The sequence below is a fragment of the Centruroides sculpturatus genome, unplaced genomic scaffold, assembly GCF_000671375.1.
Source record: "Centruroides sculpturatus isolate CEXI.00-Female unplaced genomic scaffold, Cexi_2.0 scaffold17, whole genome shotgun sequence".
NCBI classification, from domain to species: domain Eukaryota; kingdom Metazoa; phylum Arthropoda; class Arachnida; order Scorpiones; family Buthidae; genus Centruroides; species Centruroides sculpturatus.
This window is the reverse complement of record NW_019384462.1, coordinates 878414-902273: the sequence shown is the minus strand read 5'-3', so window position 1 is coordinate 902273 and position 23860 is coordinate 878414. Positions and strand designations below refer to the sequence as shown.

Sequence of the window (23860 nt, the reverse complement as noted above, 5' to 3'; positions counted from 1 at the left end):
ATATATTAAGAAAAAGCAGAAAAAACAATTGCTCTCTAGGATTAGGTACAATGCACAAATGCCTTCAGAATAAAAACAGAAAAAAGACTAGTAATGATAATAAGTATTATACAAAGAATGAAATTGTTGACCATAAAATAATTAGATAAAGCACACTGAACATTACAAAAATACACATAATTATGTAAGCAGATTACTACACTGGTGTCTATGAAAAATATAGATTCTGAGGCAACTAGAAACTACTGAAACTAAAAGAATTCACATATAAAAATCATTGAAAATAATCAAGCAAAAAACTTTAGAATCCAAACAAATCAATAGCTAGAAAACAATAAACCTGAGATTACTGTCATCATAAGAAACCATGCTTAATGTAAGTATTCCACAAGGTAAATAAATGAATAAATAACTATTAACTTAAGGACTTAAGGAAAACAATTAAAATTCTGCAATTTATTAATTAAAAAAAATGTATTTGTTTAAGATCTGATCATACTCAGCGTACAATCTTAATATATAACAGTCTAGAATATACAAAACAAACCCATTCAAAATTAATATTCTGAGTGTTATTTATTATAAAAATCTCAATATTTTGCTGTCTTTTCTATTACCTTATCTTCAAAATGAGGAGCTGGAAAAGGTGGTAAAATATTGAATTTGTTTAATAAACTGTAGAAGTAAAATTAAAGTTCATATAATGACAAATAAAAGTTTCTAAAATGACAAAATAACCTTAAGTCCCACAGACTCTTCTGTTTTTGGCCTCTTTGTGCTCTCTGAGCAGTAAGGGGCCTAAAACCACAAATATAAAAAAATAAAAAAAAAAAGACTCTTCTGTTCAGGCTACTGTTGAAATCCAGAAATTTCAATCCTTTGAATTTAAAAGCTGTACTATTAGTTATTTGAATATAAAGTTTGAGAATGGCTAAATTTATTGAACTAAATGTATTAGTTTCTTGAAAAAATCTTTTGTTTTTCACACAATTTAAAAAATTTAGTCTGTATGCTATAGTTGTTAGCAAAAATTATTTATTTATTAGTGTAGAAATGACAGATTAAAATAAACTTACTAAACGACCAGCTCTTTGACATAAACTTGCATATTTTAACCATGTTCTCATATCATCTTGTGGATTCAGTACTAATGAATGAACTTGTAATATCTTTTGCCAATCTTCTACAACTCTTTGGCAACCCTTAAATACAAATTAAATATTAATAGATAAATAAAATAAAAATATTAACATCTAGACACACAGAAATAATCCTTGAATTTTTTTGCATTTCTTAACGTTTCAAGGTGTCCTAAGTCCAAAATTATAAAAATCTTCAGTTGTCATTTTTTGACTGATTGCCATACTTTCCNTTTTAGTAGTAAAAAAACAAATATGACAATAGTGTAAAAAATATTATGTAATCTATACAAATTGTCTTTATTATTAAATTTAAAAAAGAGATGGAAATTTATATCATGTTAATTGATTTACACCTAATTCCGTTTTCATACAAACTTTTTTAAATAATTTTGATTTAACACAATTTTTAAAAAATAATTTTTTTTACATACGTTGTTTTAATGAAATATACAGAAGATTTTATATGAATTAATATAATTTTATAATTTTTTGCAAAATGTATTTTTTTTTATAAAAAATTAAATAATTTGAACATAAAAAATGGAACAATCTGAAGGTTGTGCAGAAGTGTCTGAGGTCCACAAAAATTGGTTTTGTTTTGAAAGGGAAAGTACAGTACCTTTTTGGTGTTAATGTTTTGTTTGCATTTTGATGTTTTTGATATTAGATTTTTAAAAAGTGTACAGTACCTTGTTGGAGTTGATGTCAAAAAATTTAATAAAAATTAAAACAAGATTCAATTTATTAATTTTGTTAAAATTTAATAGATGGTAAGTTATACATTTCATGCATATTTTCAAATCTATGTTTGTTAATTAAATCTGAAATATTTTTCAGTAGCCATCATATAATGTCAAATAATCCACCTACAAAAAAAAAGGAGGAGGAAAGTAATTTCTTTGGATGCTAAAATTCAAATTTTAGCTCATCTTGCGACCAGAGAAGGGGCAATGTCTGTAGGAAAGCATTTTGGTTTACATAAAGTTATCATAAGAACTATTAAAGGTAATGAAGCTGCTGCTATTAGGATGTTGGTATATTCCTGGAACAAAATTAACTGCTAAGTCATCATCTTACATAAGAGATATTGTTAAGGAGAAAATGGAAAAAGTCTTGGTAATATATCTACAAAAAAGAGTACTAGTAGATGGAAATGCCATCAAGCAAACAACACTAAGAATTTATAAATAAATTAAAGAAATGGAGCCAGGCACTCCATCTGAGCCAAACAAGGTGTATAGATTTTCTGAAGTACAGCCTGGATGGCAGGGTTCCTCAAAAGACATGCACTTCACAACATTAAAATATAAGGGAAAACTGCATCTGCAGGTGAAACAGCTGCCAAAAAATTTCCAAAAAAATTAGCTAAAATTATCAAAGATATACACTCCTGATCAAGTTTGAAATGTTGATGAAAGTGGTCTTTTTTGAAAAAGAATGCCAAATAGAACCTACTTAGTAAAATCAGAAAACTGCTAAGTTTCAAAATAGCTAAAGATTGTGTCACCTTGGGGTTTTGCTCTAATACTTCAAGAGATTCTATATTGAAACCTTTACTTGTTAATCAAACCCAAAGACCATGTTCAATAAAAGATGTAGATTTGATTAAATTGCCAGTTCAGTGAATGGTAAATAAAAAGGCCTGAGTTACCACTGAAATCTTTACTGAATGGTTCAACAAATGTTTCATCCCAAAAGTTAGGCAATATATGAATGCCAAAGGTCTAGAATTTAAAGTTCTATTGATTCCAGATAAAGTCTCCTGCCATCCAATCTTGGAACACCCAAATGTACAATTTTGTTTTCTGTGGCCTAATACCACATCCTTGATTCAACCACTAGACCAAGGAATTATTGCAACATTTAAAACTTACTATGTAAAATGAACATTTCAGTACATTTTGGACAAAATGAATGATAAAACATTAACTGTCATTGATGTGTGGAAAAAATTTTTAATTATAGATTTTGTGAAGCAAGTTGGGTTAGTGTTAGCTGAATTAAGACCATCAACTTTGAATGGATGTTTGAAAGCTATTTGGCCAGAATGTGTCAAAAGCAAGGATCCTGTCATCCCTAGTACCACTGAATTTCCCAACATCATAACAATGATCCACTTAATTGGCAGAGAAGGATTTGATGATCTGTCATCTGCACATATCCATGAATTGTTGGTTGACAAAGCCCTAAGTGAGGATGAAATCATAGAGGTTGTTCTTAATACTCCTGATTTCAAAAAACAGAGTGATAATGAAGATAATGATTCAGTTTTATATGCAAATTTAATTAAAGAAGGTTTTGAACTAGCTAACAAGTTGGGTAATCATTTTGTCAAGTATGATCCTAATGAGGAATGAGATTTAAAGATTCAATATAATCTGAAATTGTTAATGTTGTCATATAGAGAATTATATAAAGGCCTAGCCACAATATGAACCCAGCCATTAATAACTGAATTTGTTCATAAAACCACTGTAACATCAGCACCACAGGACATTACTGCTAAAGTGTTAAATTGTTCAGGAGTTAACAGAAAGAACTTCACCTGTGATGAAGAACATGATAACCAAAGCATTTTTAGTGATAGCAGTGATATTTCAATCATGCACAAACATATGCATTTATTGTCAGAAAGTGACAGTGAATAAAATCTTATGTATAACTCACATTACATATTCTGCCTAATTTTTATGTTCATTAATTCTTTACTTTTTTTGTTTTTAAAATAAAATGTATGTTCCTATAATTCATTTTTATTTATATGCAATGTATATGAAATAAAATTTGATAACACACAAAAAAGTAAGATTGTAACAAGATTTTTTCATATGGTTTATTTCATTATTTTCATTAATTTCTTAGGTCCATAACAATCGTCTAATTTTCCATATATACAATGTATTTTTTACATGGTTTTTTACATGTAATATGGAAACAAAGCTATCATGTAAAAACAAACTTAGGTGTATTTAATTTTTAAAATAATAAATTCAAAAAGAGCTGTGAACATTTTTTTTATCAATTTTATAAAAAATGATATAAATATTTTTATCTAAAATTTGTTATTTATTGAAAAACAAATAGTTTCTTTCATACATCACTATGAAGAATTTAATGTAATTTGACAGAAACATTTGTATGCCATTTTATTCATTGATTGAAATAGAGCAATCTCAATGAGAAGTTTGTGAAAAGAAACACTTATTAATATATTATCCAAATTATTCTCATTTATGAAGAAAATATAGTACCACCACATACTTTGAACAATTCTACAGTAACTTCAAATGTTCCAGAGTTTGAACAATGGTTCTCGATTCAAACTTCGTGCATAGTGAAAGAATGCAGTCACTGTGTAAATACCATCTATTGGGTGCCCAAGTTATCTCTCACTATCACTGAAAGTATCTCTTGTGTTACTCTTGTGTGTTTTCTGTACTTTTTTTCACTTTATTTTTGGTGTATTTAATTATAGATATAACCTGTATCTATTAACCATGGCAACCAAGAAGAATATGGAAGCAATGAAGTCTAAGGGAAAGGTATTGACTATTAGATGAAAAAGGAATTTATCATGAAGCATGAAAGTGGCATATGTATGGTAAATCAGAAGTCATGTTTAGAATGCCAAAGTCAATGGTGTGAAAGCAATAAAAAAGTTTTCATTTTATTATACAGTATGTATTTTATTTATTGCTTTCATATTTTAATTTATTATTAAGACTTTTAACTGTGTTATTTTTACCTTAAATTACATGTATTTAGTGTTTAAGTTTATTGAAATGAATATTGTTTAAAGTATGGAAATAAATTAATTCACAAAATTGATTTGGACTTGAAACTATTATTCAAATTGTCTCATGGAATGAATTAAATTTGAAGTATGAGAAATCATTGTATTATATAAGAAGATTAAATAATATTCCAAACAATATAAAAAATGAAAATTATGATAGAAAAGCATTTATCAAAATATTCTGTACATGAAAATTTTCATGAATCCTCTATGAATCTTCCTTGATTCAGCTGAATTATCATCATTTTAAGAATTTACAATTAAACTAATCAAAATAAGCTTATCATTTAATTTTACCTGCAACCTATCCCACCATTTCTGTTTAATCACTTCTCTTCTTTCTGGAATTAATTTATATTGAATTACTTCTTCAAGTTCAGCTAACATTTGTACATGAACCATAGCCTAGAAGAAAAGTGAAAACAAATTTAAATAAACTTTAATACACACATACACTATATGTAATTAATCAAATTATTCTGTTTAGTTAAGGTATTACATTAATTTAACTAATTAATAAAATAATTAATTAAGAAATGCTAAATAAAATAATTTAATTTTCATCTCATAAATAAAAGCCTGAGTTTTTATTTAAAAATTAAAAAAAGTCAGTGTAAAGATTTTATTATTAACTTTGTAATTTATATTAAAATTCTCTAATCAATGAAATAATCTTTCTTGTTCTATAATATTTTGCTATATTTTGGACAATCTGTAAATTATATTCTTGTAAAATCCCTTAAAAACAACCAAAAAATTTGAATACAAAAATTCCGATGTTTTCCAAACTAAAAAAAAAAAATATTTTTAAAACTTTGTAACAGTTGAAACAAAGAAAAATGTAGAGTGCAAATGGGCAGGAATCCAATGAAATCTTTTAGAAATGGTTTAGCTGTTGATAATGCATTCATACTTAAAATTTAGAATTTAAATTACGAACAAATGAAATTCATTGATAATTTCAATTTCAGAGTTTCTTAGCATTGGGCTGCTAGATTAACTTCATATTCATACAATTCTTTTAAACTTCCTACACTTGAAAACTATTTAACTGCTTCTAATTATGAAATATGAAATAATTATGAAATATAGGGCAAATTAATGAGTATTTTTGGTTGACACTGACATCTTGTTAAACTTCCAACACCAAATCAAACACTGACACAGACTCTCCAGTCCTATCTATATCTATTGGTATTTTGTAGGTTTAAGTTCTTTAGTCTTTCTTTAGAGCTGCTTTTTCATTTCTTACAAATCAAATATTATAGAGGGTCTTACTGTAACAGTTTTAAACCTTTTTAAAGTACAGCTTTAACAACATAGTGGCTAACATCCTAATTACTTACTGATATTTTGCATCTAATGGTCTAAAAGATTCTTTATTCAACTTTTTCTTGCCATATATCTGATGCCAAATACATTTTATGGTGTTTTGTAATAATTTGGATGCACAACCAACAAATAAAGTAATCTTTCTGACATAATCAACTTCTTTAGCATAATTTTCACTATGGAAAGAGTATATAATGGCTTTAGTATCAAGTGCTGTAAATGCTGCTATCAAAAAATCTTAACATTTTAAATGAAAATGGGACTGGATCATCATTGGCTTTCTATAAATAAATGCTGTCAACAAACTTTATCATTATGAAAATCTCTAAATAATGAATGCTGTAACTGTCAACTTGTTTCCAATGTCAATCCAACCTTATTATGGTTAACCTTCAAAACAAAATTTTAAAAAATATTCCTATTTAGATGTTCTTCAGGATCATAATGTTTGCATACCAACACATTGCCACTATGTTATCTTGTACTTAGAGGAAGTACAGTATATGATCTTCATGTAAGAAATAAAATAAGTATAGTCATGTAAAATCAGAAATGACTTTGTCCCATTAATTCTATAAGATTTCTTAAAGAAAGCTCAATAATCAACTATACAATCTCAAAGACAGAAAAATGTTTTATAGTCTAAAATAATAATCTAACAAACTTGAGAAACTGAGATTGTTCTCAGACTCTTAATCATCTCATAAAAACTGTTAATAACATAGACAGGAAACATCCTATTTTTCTTGATAAAGCTGGACAGAATTTTTTCCATTTCTGTAATTGAGGGAAAGCATTTTTCAACAATTGATGTAATAGCCCAATTCTCCTTGTGGCTTTTGGAAACCAAATAATTTAGGTGGTAGTTGTTTAGTTGGTATCCAAAATGCCTAAGTCATTGAGAGGTTCATATTCCTTCTATTGGTTTATGCTGGGGTCTAGAGTCCTATGTCCACTAAATGTACTTGTAGTCCTTTGATATATTTATCTTTCTTGGTGATTGTAGGAATTTTCCTGCATATGGTAATGTGAAAATTAACTGATTGTCATTCCTCCAATGTCTAATTTTTAATCAAGTTATACATAGTCAACAAATTGATCAAATTTAAAAGACATATTTGTTTTTTTCAATTCAAACACAAATTATTTATCGTATTCATACAGACACTTGGCAAATCACAGAATTAAATTTTATTTAGTTGATTTTAATTCAAACACAAATTATTTATCGTATTCATACAGACACTTGGCAAATCACAGAATTAAATTTTATTCAGTTGAATACGATAAATAATTTGTGTTTGAATTGAAATAAATTACCGACACAATTTCAAAAATACCAGGATATTTGTTTTTGTCATCTTTATTATGCTTCTTGCCATCATCCACTTAGTAACTTGCTTCTCTTTAATGAAGAAAGATTTACATGTCTCATCCAGCTCTGCACATATAATGACTTAATATGTGTAAAATTTAGAAAGAATCAGTTTTATTTATTCTAAACTCTGGTACATATTTATGTTGTTCAAGAACAGGCCAACCTCTCTATAAACTATTGCCTATTTGCTTTTAGAAAATCCATTTTATGTCTCTTATATATCTGGTTCTCTTTTCAGATCTTAAAACTGCAACTTTTCTCTAAAATCCCATTCAAGCTTTTCTAACCAACAAGGTTCTATTATAGTCTTTATTTTAAGTTACTGGTTTATATCCTAAACACCTTTCCTTTTTTTTTTTTTTTAGTAAACATTATCCTCTCCAAATATCTTTTAATTATGCTTGTTCTTCAATGTTAAACAGTCAACTAAAATTTTTATGCTGTAGAAATTTATTGGTACAACACTGTTAATCTAGCACTTATTTTAAAAAATTAGTAATTCTTCATTCTTTATTACTTTAATGATAGTTTTAAGTCTATGCCTAGTTAGCAAAAAAATTATAATTGATGTACGTATAATAACGATGAACTGTGGTGTAAATTATCTGCATAAATGATTTCTCTTAATGAATATTGATGTTAAACTAAGCTAAACATTTTAATTATTGTATCTGTAACTGATTTGGATAAAAGCTAAACTGAGCTATACAGCACAGAGTATAATAGGAATACATAAAAAAAACATAAATTTTTAAAATAGACGCAAACTTGTTAAGATTTTTAACAGATATTTATCAGAACTTTAAACAGATAAAATTTATATATTTCAGATTTAATTAAAGCAACATTAAAATAACTTACACCATATGCTCTACTGTAACTTTCACCAGCCATTGCTGTAAGTTCTGTATCTAATAAATCTCTTGCTTTATCTATAAACTATAATCAAATAATTTCATTAAACAGTTATTTATTCAAAATAATTTATTTTATAACAATAAAATAAATAATAATAAAATCTAAACTCTCCCAAAGAATATTTTTTTTATTTAGATAAATTTAATTAATAGAAATTATACAAGAGTAAACAATGAATAAGACATCAGTAATGTTTAGTTGAAGTTTTGTGTAATTGATCTACTACTATTACAAAACTACAGGTTTACAAAATGACAATGCACAGAGGCAAAACAATTTCACTTTGGGCCTTTAGCCATTGAAAAAAATCATCTAATCAAAACAACTGTTTTGATCATGGTCAGGTGATTTTTCAACAGGTTGCAGGCTGTTTGCTTGATACGTTTAGACCCAGGTCCAGTTTAATCACTTCATGTCATTAGTTCCGCCACTGACAATGCATATTGTAGAATTAAGATAAGCATTCCATAAATGAAAATTATATTTTATACCAAAACATAATTTATTTGATCAATTATGCTATTTGTTAAAATGATTTAACTGATCAAAAAATGTTTTTATAAAAAATCTATTCTTAAAAATAAACACAAAAGATTAATCTTTTTCTGAAAGTAAATTATATTTTTATATTTAGAATGTATTAAATAATATATAAAACAATTTTCACTAATTATATTTCAAAATATATGATTAAATAAATACCTGTTGAGCTAAATGAAATTGTGATCTATGCACTGCAAGAACACCCTGATAAAATGCTCCATCTGTACTATCTCTAGGAATAACTTGAGTATATTCTTCCATGCTATCCCAATGACCTAATAAGAAAATGAGCAATTATTTATTGTGATATCATCATAATGCCAGGCTTCAATTTTTAATCATACTGTAATTTTAATTTATTTAATTTAAAATGTTTTGTTCTCCATCTCAAATTAGTAGTGTCTTGTCCCTATACATCATACTTTTCCTGATAACAATACAGTCATGCTGGATATCTATGTAACTCCATTCAGGGGAATTTTTTTAATTGAATTTACGTGACTTCCAGTCTCAACTAGAAGTTTGTATATAGTTAATTGATGCCTCCTGCCCCATAAGCTTTCCATATCTGGCCTCAACTTTCATCTATCTTACACCATTCTTGAGATTAAGGAAGGACAGACAATGAATGACAGTGGAAATTTATAGGTCTATAAATTTTTCAAATTGCAGCCAAGAAACAATGATTTAATGTTTTGCTCAATAAACACCTACTAATGGGACCAGCTGGAGGTTTTGAGTATCTTCAGGAAAAGTTATTAGTCCTACCAAAATATTTGCAAAAAAAACATTTTATTAAATTTTCTTAGAAAATAGAAAGTTAGGACCCCTCTCAGCATGGAGCTTTGGTCTTAAGCCTGAAAAACAGACATCTGAGCTAGCCCTATATACAAAAAAAAATAAAAATGAAAATAAAAAAACAAGGCATTATAACTTTTTATTATATTTTTAAAAAGTAAATGTACTGATTATAACAACTGAGAACTGGATAATATAATATTAAAAACACTTACCAAAAACAAGGCATTATAACTTTTTATTATATTTTTAAAAAGTAAATGTACTGATTATAACAACTGAGAACTGGATAATATAATATTAAAAACACTTACCAAACTAGAAAATCCAGCAGTAAAATATTAATTTAAGAAATACTTAATAAATTTGTAACTAGAGGAAGGCATTAAGCACCATCTCTTATTAAATTTAATAATTATAATTAAAAAATTAAATAATTTAGAATATTCTGGAAGAAAAGAATTGGCCTAGAGCAGAACTCAAACCTCCAACTCCTGCTTACCATGTAGATGTGTTGCCAACTACCAAGCCTCCAGACTGATACTTAATAAAAACGAATGTTTTCAATAAGTAGTCATCTTCAGGTTAATTAAAATGTAATTCAGAAGAGATCTGAATTACATTTATTAAGTATTTCTTAAAGTTTTACTGTCAGATTTTTTGGTTTAGTGAATATTTTTAACAAAGTAAATGTACTATTTCATAAATCTCAATATAAAAGAAATATATCTCTATGTTCATATTCTCATAATTCAAAAAACAAGTTTCTTATTCAATATTATAATTGGAAAAGACTTGAATCCAACTACTTAGAAAAATATTGTTCTTATATTCTATTATGACAAGCAGTTAAAAATAAAAAATTTTTATATTAAATGCAACCATTAAAATTCAAGATCTCTTAATTTAGTGCCAAGTTAACCTTTGCTTGACAACAACAAAATAATCCAAAACAAAAAATATAATTTTTTAATTCAAATTCAAGTATATGGGCAGGTTATGAATTACCAATGCCACTTTTTAATGGAATATATGTCATTTTATAGAAATTGCTTCTCCAATAAATATATTGAATGTCTCTTTTCTAAAAAATTCTTTGTTTCTGTAAAAAAAAAAAATTTTTTTTTACAGAAACAAAATTATTTAAAAATTTATTTAAAACCTTATTTAAAAATTTTTTTTAAATAAGGTAAAAAAAAATTTTTTTTACCTTATTTAAATATCATAATTAATGTAAATACTAAGACAAACAAAAACATCTGAGATGTAAAAACTTTTGCCAAGTAAAAACTTAAAACAATTTAGACAACAGTCAAAATTTTTTCTTTTGGTAAAGATTTCCTGTGGTAGAGATAAGCTTGGCACTTGGAAGTGAAATGCAGAAAAGAATAATACAGGTAAAAATTTTGTGGGTATCACTTTGGAGTGCCAAGCTTATCTTTACCAAAAGAAAACTTCTAAAAAAACTTTTGACTGTCATCTAAATTGTCATAAGTTTTTATTTAGAGATTTTTTTACATCTCAGATGTTTTTGTTTGAATATCAATTGTTTTTGTGTAATAAGACTTTTCTTATCATAAGCATAAATGTCAGAAATTTTTATGTAACATACATTCTTCACATCAAATAATACATTTTTATTAATTAAGATTATTTGTAAATCATTAAAAAATATTTTTACCTAATCCCCAGGCAGCAGCAGCAGCCATTGGTGCCAACTTCTGTCTATGAATCTCTATTGCTTTTGGCCATGTTTCACTTGCTAATTGATAGAGGTGAGCCCTAAAGTAAGTTCATTAGATTATTCAATTTATAAAAATTAAATGCAATAAAACTCTTTGTTCCTGACAAAAACATAAATTACATTTAATAGTAAAGTTATTATTTGTAAGTGCAATCAATTAATTTTTCATTATCAAACACACACACAAATACTTGCTAATCATGTATAAAAACAAAAATACACAACACAGAACATACAATCTATAAAATAAAATAAAAGCATTTTACTTTATGTTATAAACTTATGTAATTTTTAAATGTGCTTTTATTTTATTTTATCATCATTCTAAAATTAAAGACAGTTTTAATAAGGATAAAAAATATTTGTATAACTGTATTTGTATAACTGAACTTCATTTTTATTTCAATTTAATTTTAATACCAAATATTTACTTATTAAGTTAACTTTTCAATATTTATTAATAAACAAACAAACATAAAATCTTGCTTTCAATCATAAATTTTAAAAAATGTTTTGGAAACATGTTAGTAAATACCAATAAAGCGCTCATAAAATTTATTATTTACGAAATAAGAAAATATATAACATAGTACTCATTTGTCAGTATAAGTAATTAAAAAAAACCTTTCCTAATATTTGATCAATTTAAAACAGTACTGCCTAACATTTATACATTCAAATATCAAATTATTTAAATAAATAGATAAACAAAGAAAAATATTAACTAAAATAATATCTATAAATAATTAGAAATGGTACACATATACTTATAAAAATAGCAAGTTTATCAGAAATACCTAATAATATAATATCCTACATCTATATATTGCCAGTTCTATGCAAACCACTTTTTATTAATGGAATGTATCTTTCTATGGAAATTATGTTTAAATTTTTCTTACTTGTTAGAACAATTTGTTAATCATATATTTTTTTTTAAAGTTTTGATTATTGTTGTTTGGTAAAATTGGAAATATTTTTACAAAGTGTTAATGGTAAGCAAAAATAGTTAATTTCTTAATAACCCATTATTCTTCAACCATTTAATAAACCTGACTGCAATATATTGCTTTTTGCAGTGTACTTTAATAAATTTCAAGCCAAACATAACACCAGAAGTAATTGATTTTCTTGAATGCAAGCAAATCAAAACTCAAAAATTATTATTAAATTATCTAACTATATAAAGCTGAAAAACTGGATTCTTTCTTTCTTTCTGTCACTGTATACCAAAAATGGCCATTAAGTGCCCCTAACTATTATTTAAATTAACGATAAATTCAGTATATTATTACTTGATGCAGTTTTTTGCATTTTTGGCTGCGTTTTAATAGGGTACACCATGAGAAATTCAGTATATTATTATTTTTATTTGTAACAGGAATTTATTATTTAACCATGGAATGACACTGCTGCTGATAGAACGCTCACTAGGGGGTGTCACGGACTACTAGAATAGAAGGATTAGAAGTATGAAATAATCTAATAATCTTAATCTTTGTTGTTGTTTTTTTGCCTGAGCAATACTGAGCTCATCTGCTGGTATCTTAAATACAGCATTGACAAAATTAACTGGATAATACAGGGGTGCTGAAATTAAACTTTCCCAACTCAGAGGGCTCTGAAGAGTTTTACTACTCAAAATGAAACATTTGGACAACAGGTACTTCAGATGATACATTCGCAATTTATTAAATAAAAATTTTTTGTACAAGATGTCACTGATAGGAGGTGCTGGAGCTATGCAAATCACTGTTACAAATGTTCAATATGTACTCCATTCACAAAAACATGTTTTCCACTTCTGGATGCAATGAGTCTGCTTTAATCATAGGAACATGCCAATAAACTCTATCCTTTAGATCTGACACAAATGTACATCTTTCATGATACACCTGATCTTTCAAAAATCCCATAATCAGAAGTCATATGGGGTAAAATCAGGTAAACAAGGAGGCCAAGCTGTTGGAAAGTAACAACTGATCACCTGTTCATCTGTGAAAGTCTGCCATAACACATGCTGAAAAGAGCAAGAAATGGTGCACCATCTTTCATAAATATTGTATCTTGAAGGCTTTGTTGAATCTCTGGGATCAAAAAGTCATTAGCATGTTAAGATACTATTCTCCAATAATGGTACAGGTTCAGACACAGTTGCATAACTTCAATGCCACCTATTGGTGACTTTTTGTACAAAAAATTTTTATTTAATAAATGGTGAGTGCATCACCTGAAGTACCCATTATCCAAATGTTCCATTTCAAGCAATAGAATAAACTCTAGATCTTCTGACTTCGGAAAGTTTAATTTTGACAACCCTGTAGTTTCTATGATAAATAATATTTTTTATCGAAGCTAAATATATCAATTGTGCCAAATAATGTATGCCTAAATTCAAAGGCTGATAAAATTTGGGTAAGTCAGGATTATGTTGCTGTAACAGTGAAAACTTTGAAGTTTATATTTTGGATTCAAAAGCAACTTATTAAGAGACATCACAGTCTTTGCAAAATAAAAAAATTTTACAGATTAATAAAGTTTGCATGATTTTAATTAAAATCGAATTTCTCATTTCTTCTCTCAATGTTTTTTACAGATTACTTTGCTCACCATTAAGAATTTATAAAAAACATTATGAATTTTACCAAATGAATAATGAGTTATTTTTGATAGATTACATTTTGTATTTAATATAATTATTTAACACAAAATATTACTAAATATTTTTAATATGTTCACATACTTTTCAAACAACACAATCAGAATTTTAAAATCATTTGTTAACAAATTTATTTGGAGTATTATATTATTTTGTAAAAAAAAATAGTTTTTTTAAAGATATAACTAAGATTGTCTTCTATAGCAATGGTCAGCAATTGGTAGTCCATGGAGAAATTTGGACATTGATCAACAGAAGGTTACACGAAGTATTACGAAAGAAATGCAAAATGTTTAGTTACTTTTTTCACTCATTGGGGGTTTCTATTCGAATCTAACACCAAATACGAAGTGACTGTTATCAATAAATAATGAACAATAAACAATATTGTGAGTGCAATTGTCATCCTTCGTGGAAAAGTGCTAAGAATCCATAAACTTGTTTCAAACAAGCAGCAATGAACTTTAGGCTTGCATTAATTTGTTATAATTAAACATGCAAGCTTCATATTAATATAGTAAAACTGAACTTTTATGATCATTCTTCTACAGATTTTGTATCATTTAAAAAAATTCATGATAGTGGTCCGCGGGATTCAAAATTGTGAGTTTAGTGATCCATGAGGTCAGAAAGGTAGCTGACCGCTGTCTTATAGAATAAAGTATGACTGAAAGCTAATCATTTCTTTCTTTCTTCTTTTCTATGTCTCTTATAATACCAGATAATAATATAGCAATCATTTTCTAACATTATATACAAACACTGCTAGTAAGAATTATCATTAATAAATTTTAATTAGAAACTAATATTATCAACAAAAAAATCCTTAAAAATAAATTTTAAAAGAATTACTATCAATATTAAGTTGAAATTTTTCTAAAAAAAATTAATTTACCATTCTCCCAAAACTTCTAAACATCTCATTTGACCCATGATTAATTCAACATCATCAGGATTTTGTTCTCTGGTTTGTTGATAAGCACGTAAAGCATTTTCCCAATCATGTAATTTTTCATACCATCGTTCTTTAATTTTCTAAAAATAAAATAAAATTTTAAATTACTTTATAAATATGGAATAATTCATTTTTTCTAAAATTGAACATATAAATTTATGATTAACTTATAAACTTATACATAATTTATTATTAGCAGAAATTTCTGGCAGGGTCTGAAAAAAAAATAAAGTATTTAATATCATTTGTAAATGATGATAGTCTGTGGCACCTCATTCTTATATGTTATTTCATTCATGTTCTTACATAATAGATATTTGAGATGTTAAATGTGAAGAGGATCACTGGTGAGCACTTAAATCTTGCCTATACTATTGAGTGGCATACTGCCCCATTGCTGGAATACTGATTTGGAAAGCTATCTTGTATGATAGTCAGTCATTTTTAGTAGTGGTACAAAGGACATTGACAGCACAGCAGTAAACTCAAGAAATCCTGTGCCCTCAATTTACCTTTTGTGTCAGAGTTGCAAACAGGCATTTTCCAGCAAGATAATGCTTGGCTGCTCACAGGTTTGGTTTTCCAGGAATGTTTGTCACATTGCTACGCCTGCTTAGTGTGCCTAGTCTCCAGATTTGTCACCCATGAACATTTGTAAGATCAGATGGGATGCCAGCTTTAAACAGCTACAAGTGAGGAATGTGGAGCAACAGTTGCAACATCTATGGGCAAATCTTTTACAGGATAGCATATAATGCCTGAATGCTAATTGTAATGCTACATGTATCCAGACAAGTAAAGGTTCTGCAAACTACTAAAGATTTATTTAAAATGTATTATTATTTTTCCACAGGATATTGTCCCTTTGCTACAATATTGTAATCATTTATCATCATCATCATCATCATCACCATTGTCTTCAAACAAATAAAGTTTTCTTGGTGCATAACTGTTTTGCCAATGAGTGTAATAAGAAATTCATTCAATTAAAATGAAAACATAATTCTGTTTATGGATTTACATATTACATAATGTAGTTAACTAATAGACATGAATATAAAAATATGATAAATTCATCTTATCACTATTAAAATATATTTTTTTACTTACAAGATCTGCTCCATGATTTTTCATGGCATATTCCAATACTCCTGCTGCAGCTTCTGGTTGTTGTAATTTGTTGTTTATGCTAAAATAAATTATTAATGAAACTCAATATCAGTTATGGTCTATCATTATTAAGATAAAAAAACAATGTTATAATAATCAAAGAAGGAAAAACAATATTTTTGTAGGATTCTATAATGTATTATAGAACCCTACAAATATAAAATATAGAATTAAATTTTTAACATAAGATTACCATTATACCTAATTAAAGCTTCTAAAACTTCTGTTGTTGGCCCACCATGAAATTCATCTTCTTTATAATGTAATGCTTTTGCATAAGCACGACACTTCATCGCTCTCTCTCCTAATAACGTAGTATCAAGTGGAAGAGGGCCCTATTAACAGTTATTATTATTAAGTAAATTAATATTTAAATCATAAAATATTTGAATTATATAATATGTAATGTTTTATCACTATCTATATTACAAATGTAGAAGTATACTAAAAATCTTATGACATTTTCTTATCACAGATAAATTTGAACTAATTGTATATAGTATGTATCAATTGACTAATTTGTTAAATCATTAAATTGCCAATAATAACAAATTTCAAATTATCACCAAAATCATAAAATTGTTCAAAAGTTAAATGTTTGCTAATTTTTAATTAATGATATTTGGTCTAGATATAAAAAAGTGCCATCATACATAATATTTAATTATTTGAAACTGTTTATTAGAGATTAATAATTTTGAGAAGTTTGAAGAAAAGATTGACTTACAGCAAGAATTAAATTTCAAACTTTTGTAAGCCATGCAAGTTCATTACCAATTATACCATTAGAGACCCAACAAAATCCTTTTTAGACATTTAATAATTTAGAATTATGTAACCTTATAGGTTATAGTTTCACATTGAAATGTTTGCATTTATTAGCTAAAAACAGTAAAAAAAAAATCCAACATAACAGATTTTTATATTCTCATCACACCTAAAGATAAATCCTTTAACTTTCATAACATGTTTCACCTTAATTACAAAACATATGTCCTCTTCAGAATACATTAAATAAGGCAAAATCAGTGTTTGTTAATAAGCTTCACAATATTATATCATTAATAAAAATTAATTAATTTACTGAACAGAAATACATTAAATATTTTGACTGATGCACATCACAATAAACATAACCTCAATGTTCCACAAACTAGAAATGATAATGATACCTTACATTTATTAGTACAATATAGATAAATTAAATTTCAAAATTACTTACATTAAATGTTAGTAATTTTGAAAAATGTACAAATTGCTTCAATATATATCAATGTGAAATAACACATTTACATATTTAAACGTTGATTTCCTGTAATTGTGGATTTCAATACATATCCACAGTTCTTTACTTTACAGTAAAGAACTGTGTAAAACTTATCAGCCACATTTCTGAAGAATGTTTGTATATATGTTTAATGTATTACAATGTCATGATACAAGTTATGACTGACTGACATGCCAATGTTATACAGGTTCAAAAATAGTTTCGGATATCATAGAAAAAACATATTACATGACTTTCTTACTATATCAGAGGTGTAGTTATGCTATGCTATGCTATAATTATTCTGAATTACACATGTTATGTCTGCAGAACATTACTACAACTATGAATATGCTATTTTTTGTGCTATTTTATATTTTGACTTTTGATAACATTATATACTAGGCTATATTATAATAAAAATCTATTTCATCTCTGTATTTCACTATTACATAAGTCAAGCTCTTTTTGTTCTAATACAACACCACACTACTTTGATCTAGTCCAGCACCAGATTACTTCTCTTGAAAATTAATGTTTTCGATCTCCTAAAATCTTCATCAGGTATCATTTTGATTCAAAATGGAACAGTCCAAAGAACAAGATATAATTCAAATTCAAAAGTACCAATCAAATGTGTACAGACGTTGATGTTATTAAATTATAAATATTTATTAAAATGTACTTGCCAAGCATGATAAACACATTTCTTCTATATAGTTGTAGACTTCTTGCCTCTAATAAATTAATTTAATAATTATCTCAAATAACCAATTGGTAGAGATATGAGGCTTATCAAACTGAATGGATATCTTATCATAAAGCTCTGATCTAATTTTGTTTATAACATCATTGCTATAAAATCCACAATAGATCAAAAGATCCACAGTTCTATCCATGTTTGCATAAATAGAATTGTGGATCTTTTGATCTATGACAGATTCCTATCCACATATGCATTGGACAACGATGTTATAGAAAAATTAGATCAGGTCTCTATGATAAGATGTTCTATTGGTACTGAACAACTTACAGAATTCAAAGCCCTTGAAATCTTTAAATCTGATTAACATGGATCCTGCATTAATTTTACAGAAAAATGCATTGCAGGCACATTTTGATAAATATTTAATTTAATTATGTCAACTATCTATACACATCTGATTGGTACTTTCGAATTTGAATTACATCTTGTTCTTTGGACTGTTCCATTTTGAACCAATATAATACCTGACAAAGATCTTAGGAGAAAATTGAAAACATTAGTTTTCAAGAGAAGTAACCTGGTGATGGATTAGATCAAGGTACTGTGATGTATTGGTATTCCTTGTAGTTTTAGTGAGGTAATTTCTTTTGGTTCTAATGTTCTTCAATTTAATCTCTTCTATCTTCTCTGATTTAGTATATCTTCTTGAGCTTTGATTTTATGCCTTCTTTCATTCCTTATTATATTAAAAAAACAATTATTCTTTTCACTACTACAAAAATTTTTTCTTTTCGTTTATTTTCTTTATTGTTTTTAAAGTATTTGAGCTACACTCATTCCTGTAATCAAAAAATTTCATATGACTTTCAGTACTATTTCTCTTTCCTATAATTTTTTCTTACAAAACTTTTCACTTCACATTGCATGTAATAATATAATTATAATTTAATCTGGAAATAACATTAATTTTTTGAATTTCCAACTTTTTTAATTAGACTTGGTAGTAACTGGATTTACCTTAAAAAATATCATTTATGTTTTAATATAATAGGTCATCATAAATTCACATCTTGTAAGAAACAAAAATTAATTTATATACAGGTATTTTTANTTATAAAAGCTCGAGATGGAGCAACAAAGTAAAATTGACTGATTCCAAATTTTTTCCTATATGGTATTTAAAAACTTATATGCTTAATTTATCTGATGTTGCTTTGATTGTTTAAATCATATTCAATTTAATGTATTCCAAATGCTTGACTATTACACAAACAATCACACCATAAACAGCGCCGTCAGTCTGTTTGATAGACCGTCGTCAGGATACGTCTATTATTAGAAAATGGTATTATAACAATTTCTTTTATTTCTTTTCCTGAAAAAGTTCAAATAATTAAAAATTCTACTTTCAAAGAACAGTTTCTACAATAATATATTATAAAATGCTACCTTTTCACAATGCTCCATAAATTCTGCAAGATTCAGAAGTGTTTGAGTAATTTCAGGAATATCTTGAGTAGTAAGAGCTTGTTCCAAACATTGAATTAATTCTTCTTGTTGTTGTTCATTTAACTCTGTCCAACAGGATAAAAATGCAGCATTGAAAAGATCTCTGTGAATAGATATTAAAATAAATAAATAAATGAAGTTAAATAATGNCTCACCATGAAATTCATCTTCTTTATAATGTAATGCTTTTGCATAAGCACGACACTTCATCGCTCTCTCTCCTAATAACGTAGTATCAAGTGGAAGAGGGCCCTATTAACAGTTATTATTATTAAGTAAATTAATATTTAAATCATAAAATATTTGAATTATATAATATGTAATGTTTTATCACTATCTATATTACAAATGTAGAAGTATACTAAAAATCTTATGACATTTTCTTATCACAGATAAATTTGAACTAATTGTATATAGTATGTATCAATTGACTAATTTGTTAAATCATTAAATTGCCAATAATAACAAATTTCAAATTATCACCAAAATCATAAAATTGTTCAAAAGTTAAATGTTTGCTAATTTTTAATTAATGATATTTGGTCTAGATATAAAAAAGTGCCATCATACATAATATTTAATTATTTGAAACTGTTTATTAGAGATTAATAATTTTGAGAAGTTTGAAGAAAAGATTGACTTACAGCAAGAATTAAATTTCAAACTTTTGTAAGCCATGCAAGTTCATTACCAATTATACCATTAGAGACCCAACAAAATCCTTTTTAGACATTTAATAATTTAGAATTATGTAACCTTATAGGTTATAGTTTCACATTGAAATGTTTGCATTTATTAGCTAAAAACAGTAAAAAAAAAATCCAACATAACAGATTTTTATATTCTCATCACACCTAAAGATAAATCCTTTAACTTTCATAACATGTTTCACCTTAATTACAAAACATATGTCCTCTTCAGAATACATTAAATAAGGCAAAATCAGTGTTTGTTAATAAGCTTCACAATATTATATCATTAATAAAAATTAATTAATTTACTGAACAGAAATACATTAAATATTTTGACTGATGCACATCACAATAAACATAACCTCAATGTTCCACAAACTAGAAATGATAATGATACCTTACATTTATTAGTACAATATAGATAAATTAAATTTCAAAATTACTTACATTAAATGTTAGTAATTTTGAAAAATGTACAAATTGCTTCAATATATATCAATGTGAAATAACACATTTACATATTTAAACGTTGATTTCCTGTAATTGTGGATTTCAATACATATCCACAGTTCTTTACTTTACAGTAAAGAACTGTGTAAAACTTATCAGCCACATTTCTGAAGAATGTTTGTATATATGTTTAATGTATTACAATGTCATGATACAAGTTATGACTGACTGACATGCCAATGTTATACAGGTTCAAAAATAGTTTCGGATATCATAGAAAAAACATATTACATGACTTTCTTACTATATCAGAGGTGTAGTTATGCTATGCTATGCTATAATTATTCTGAATTACACATGTTATGTCTGCAGAACATTACTACAACTATGAATATGCTATTTTTTGTGCTATTTTATATTTTGACTTTTGATAACATTATATACTAGGCTATATTATAATAAAAATCTATTTCATCTCTGTATTTCACTATTACATAAGTCAAGCTCTTTTTGTTCTAATACAACACCACACTACTTTGATCTAGTCCAGCACCAGATTACTTCTCTTGAAAATTAATGTTTTCGATCTCCTAAAATCTTCATCAGGTATCATTTTGATTCAAAATGGAACAGTCCAAAGAACAAGATATAATTCAAATTCAAAAGTACCAATCAAATGTGTACAGACGTTGATGTTATTAAATTATAAATATTTATTAAAATGTACTTGCCAAGCATGATAAACACATTTCTTCTATATAGTTGTAGACTTCTTGCCTCTAATAAATTAATTTAATAATTATCTCAAATAACCAATTGGTAGAGATATGAGGCTTATCAAACTGAATGGATATCTTATCATAAAGCTCTGATCTAATTTTGTTTATAACATCATTGCTATAAAATCCACAATAGATCAAAAGATCCACAGTTCTATCCATGTTTGCATAAATAGAATTGTGGATCTTTTGATCTATGACAGATTCCTATCCACATATGCATTGGACAACGATGTTATAGAAAAATTAGATCAGGTCTCTATGATAAGATGTTCTATTGGTACTGAACAACTTACAGAATTCAAAGCCCTTGAAATCTTTAAATCTGATTAACATGGATCCTGCATTAATTTTACAGAAAAATGCATTGCAGGCACATTTTGATAAATATTTAATTTAATTATGTCAACTATCTATACACATCTGATTGGTACTTTCGAATTTGAATTACATCTTGTTCTTTGGACTGTTCCATTTTGAACCAATATAATACCTGACAAAGATCTTAGGAGAAAATTGAAAACATTAGTTTTCAAGAGAAGTAACCTGGTGATGGATTAGATCAAGGTACTGTGATGTATTGGTATTCCTTGTAGTTTTAGTGAGGTAATTTCTTTTGGTTCTAATGTTCTTCAATTTAATCTCTTCTATCTTCTCTGATTTAGTATATCTTCTTGAGCTTTGATTTTATGCCTTCTTTCATTCCTTATTATATTAAAAAAACAATTATTCTTTTCACTACTACAAAAATTTTTTCTTTTCGTTTATTTTCTTTATTGTTTTTAAAGTATTTGAGCTACACTCATTCCTGTAATCAAAAAATTTCATATGACTTTCAGTACTATTTCTCTTTCCTATAATTTTTTCTTACAAAACTTTTCACTTCACATTGCATGTAATAATATAATTATAATTTAATCTGGAAATAACATTAATTTTTTGAATTTCCAACTTTTTTAATTAGACTTGGTAGTAACTGGATTTACCTTAAAAAATATCATTTATGTTTTAATATAATAGGTCATCATAAATTCACATCTTGTAAGAAACAAAAATTAATTTATATACAGGTATTTTTAACTTGATTATTAAATAATATTTTTGTAAAGCAATCTCTTTTTTTTTACATAACTGAGTAAATAATTATTTATTTTTACTACAATTTATTTAATTTATTATTTATTAAGTTATTTATTTAAATTTCTCTAGTTAATTATTATTTATTATAATAAATAAATATCTTAACAATTTTTATTACTTTAGACCTCTTTTTATATTTGAAATAGTTATTTAATATAAAAATTTATTAATGGTAATTTCTTTTATTTCTTTTCCTGAAAAAGTTCAAATAATTAAAAATTCTACTTTCAAAGAACAGTTTCTACAATAATATATTATAAAATGCTACCTTTTCACAATGCTCCATAAATTCTGCAAGATTCAGAAGTGTTTGAGTAATTTCAGGAATATCTTGAGTAGTAAGAGCTTGTTCCAAACATTGAATTAATTCTTCTTGTTGTTGTTCATTTAACTCTGTCCAACAGGATAAAAATGCAGCATTGAAAAGATCTCTGTGAATAGATATTAAAATAAATAAATAAATGAAGTTAAATAATGTATTAAAATATAACTATCTTTTTCTTAAAAATAAGGCAATGCAAACATTTATAACATCCTGTTAGCTTTAAAGGAATTTTTTAAATATAAGAACAAAACATTTCATAATTAATACTAATTAGTTACAACAAATTGTTACAAATAAAAATATTAGTTTAAAAAATTTAAGCAGGATGTAAATTACATAGTGTAAATTTAATTTTCATTCAAGTTTTAAAATAAACATATAAATATATAATCAATTTAAAAATTAATTTAAAAAAAACTAAATAAGGCATTTTAATTTAAAGCACAAAAACAAAAAAAAATTTGAATAGTTTGCTAAAGTTCATATCCCTTAGTTACAAATTCATATTCCTTACTTAATCTCTAGGAGAGTGGCTATTAGTAGTAAATAAAAATTAT

At 26.4% G+C, this 23860-nt stretch overlaps 1 protein-coding gene across 1 annotated transcript in view; it reads right to left on the bottom strand.

Annotated features, from left to right (window-relative positions):
• LOC111620923 (serine/threonine-protein kinase mTOR-like) overlaps nucleotides 1-23860 on the bottom strand; it is a 125407-nt gene that overhangs the window by 23781 nt on the left and 77766 nt on the right. Inside the window, exons 28-37 of the mRNA XM_023362950.1 lie at nucleotides 23247-23409; nucleotides 19858-20169; nucleotides 16637-16770; nucleotides 16376-16454; nucleotides 15206-15345; nucleotides 11589-11689; nucleotides 9269-9384; nucleotides 8510-8587; nucleotides 5236-5343; nucleotides 1077-1202 (exon numbers count right to left, since the gene is read on the bottom strand). Coding sequence (XP_023218718.1) covers nucleotides 1077-1202; nucleotides 5236-5343; nucleotides 8510-8587; nucleotides 9269-9384; nucleotides 11589-11689; nucleotides 15206-15345; nucleotides 16376-16454; nucleotides 16637-16770; nucleotides 19858-20169; nucleotides 23247-23409 — 1357 coding nt within the window. The remainder of the gene's footprint in view (nucleotides 1-1076; nucleotides 1203-5235; nucleotides 5344-8509; nucleotides 8588-9268; nucleotides 9385-11588; nucleotides 11690-15205; nucleotides 15346-16375; nucleotides 16455-16636; nucleotides 16771-19857; nucleotides 20170-23246; nucleotides 23410-23860) is intronic.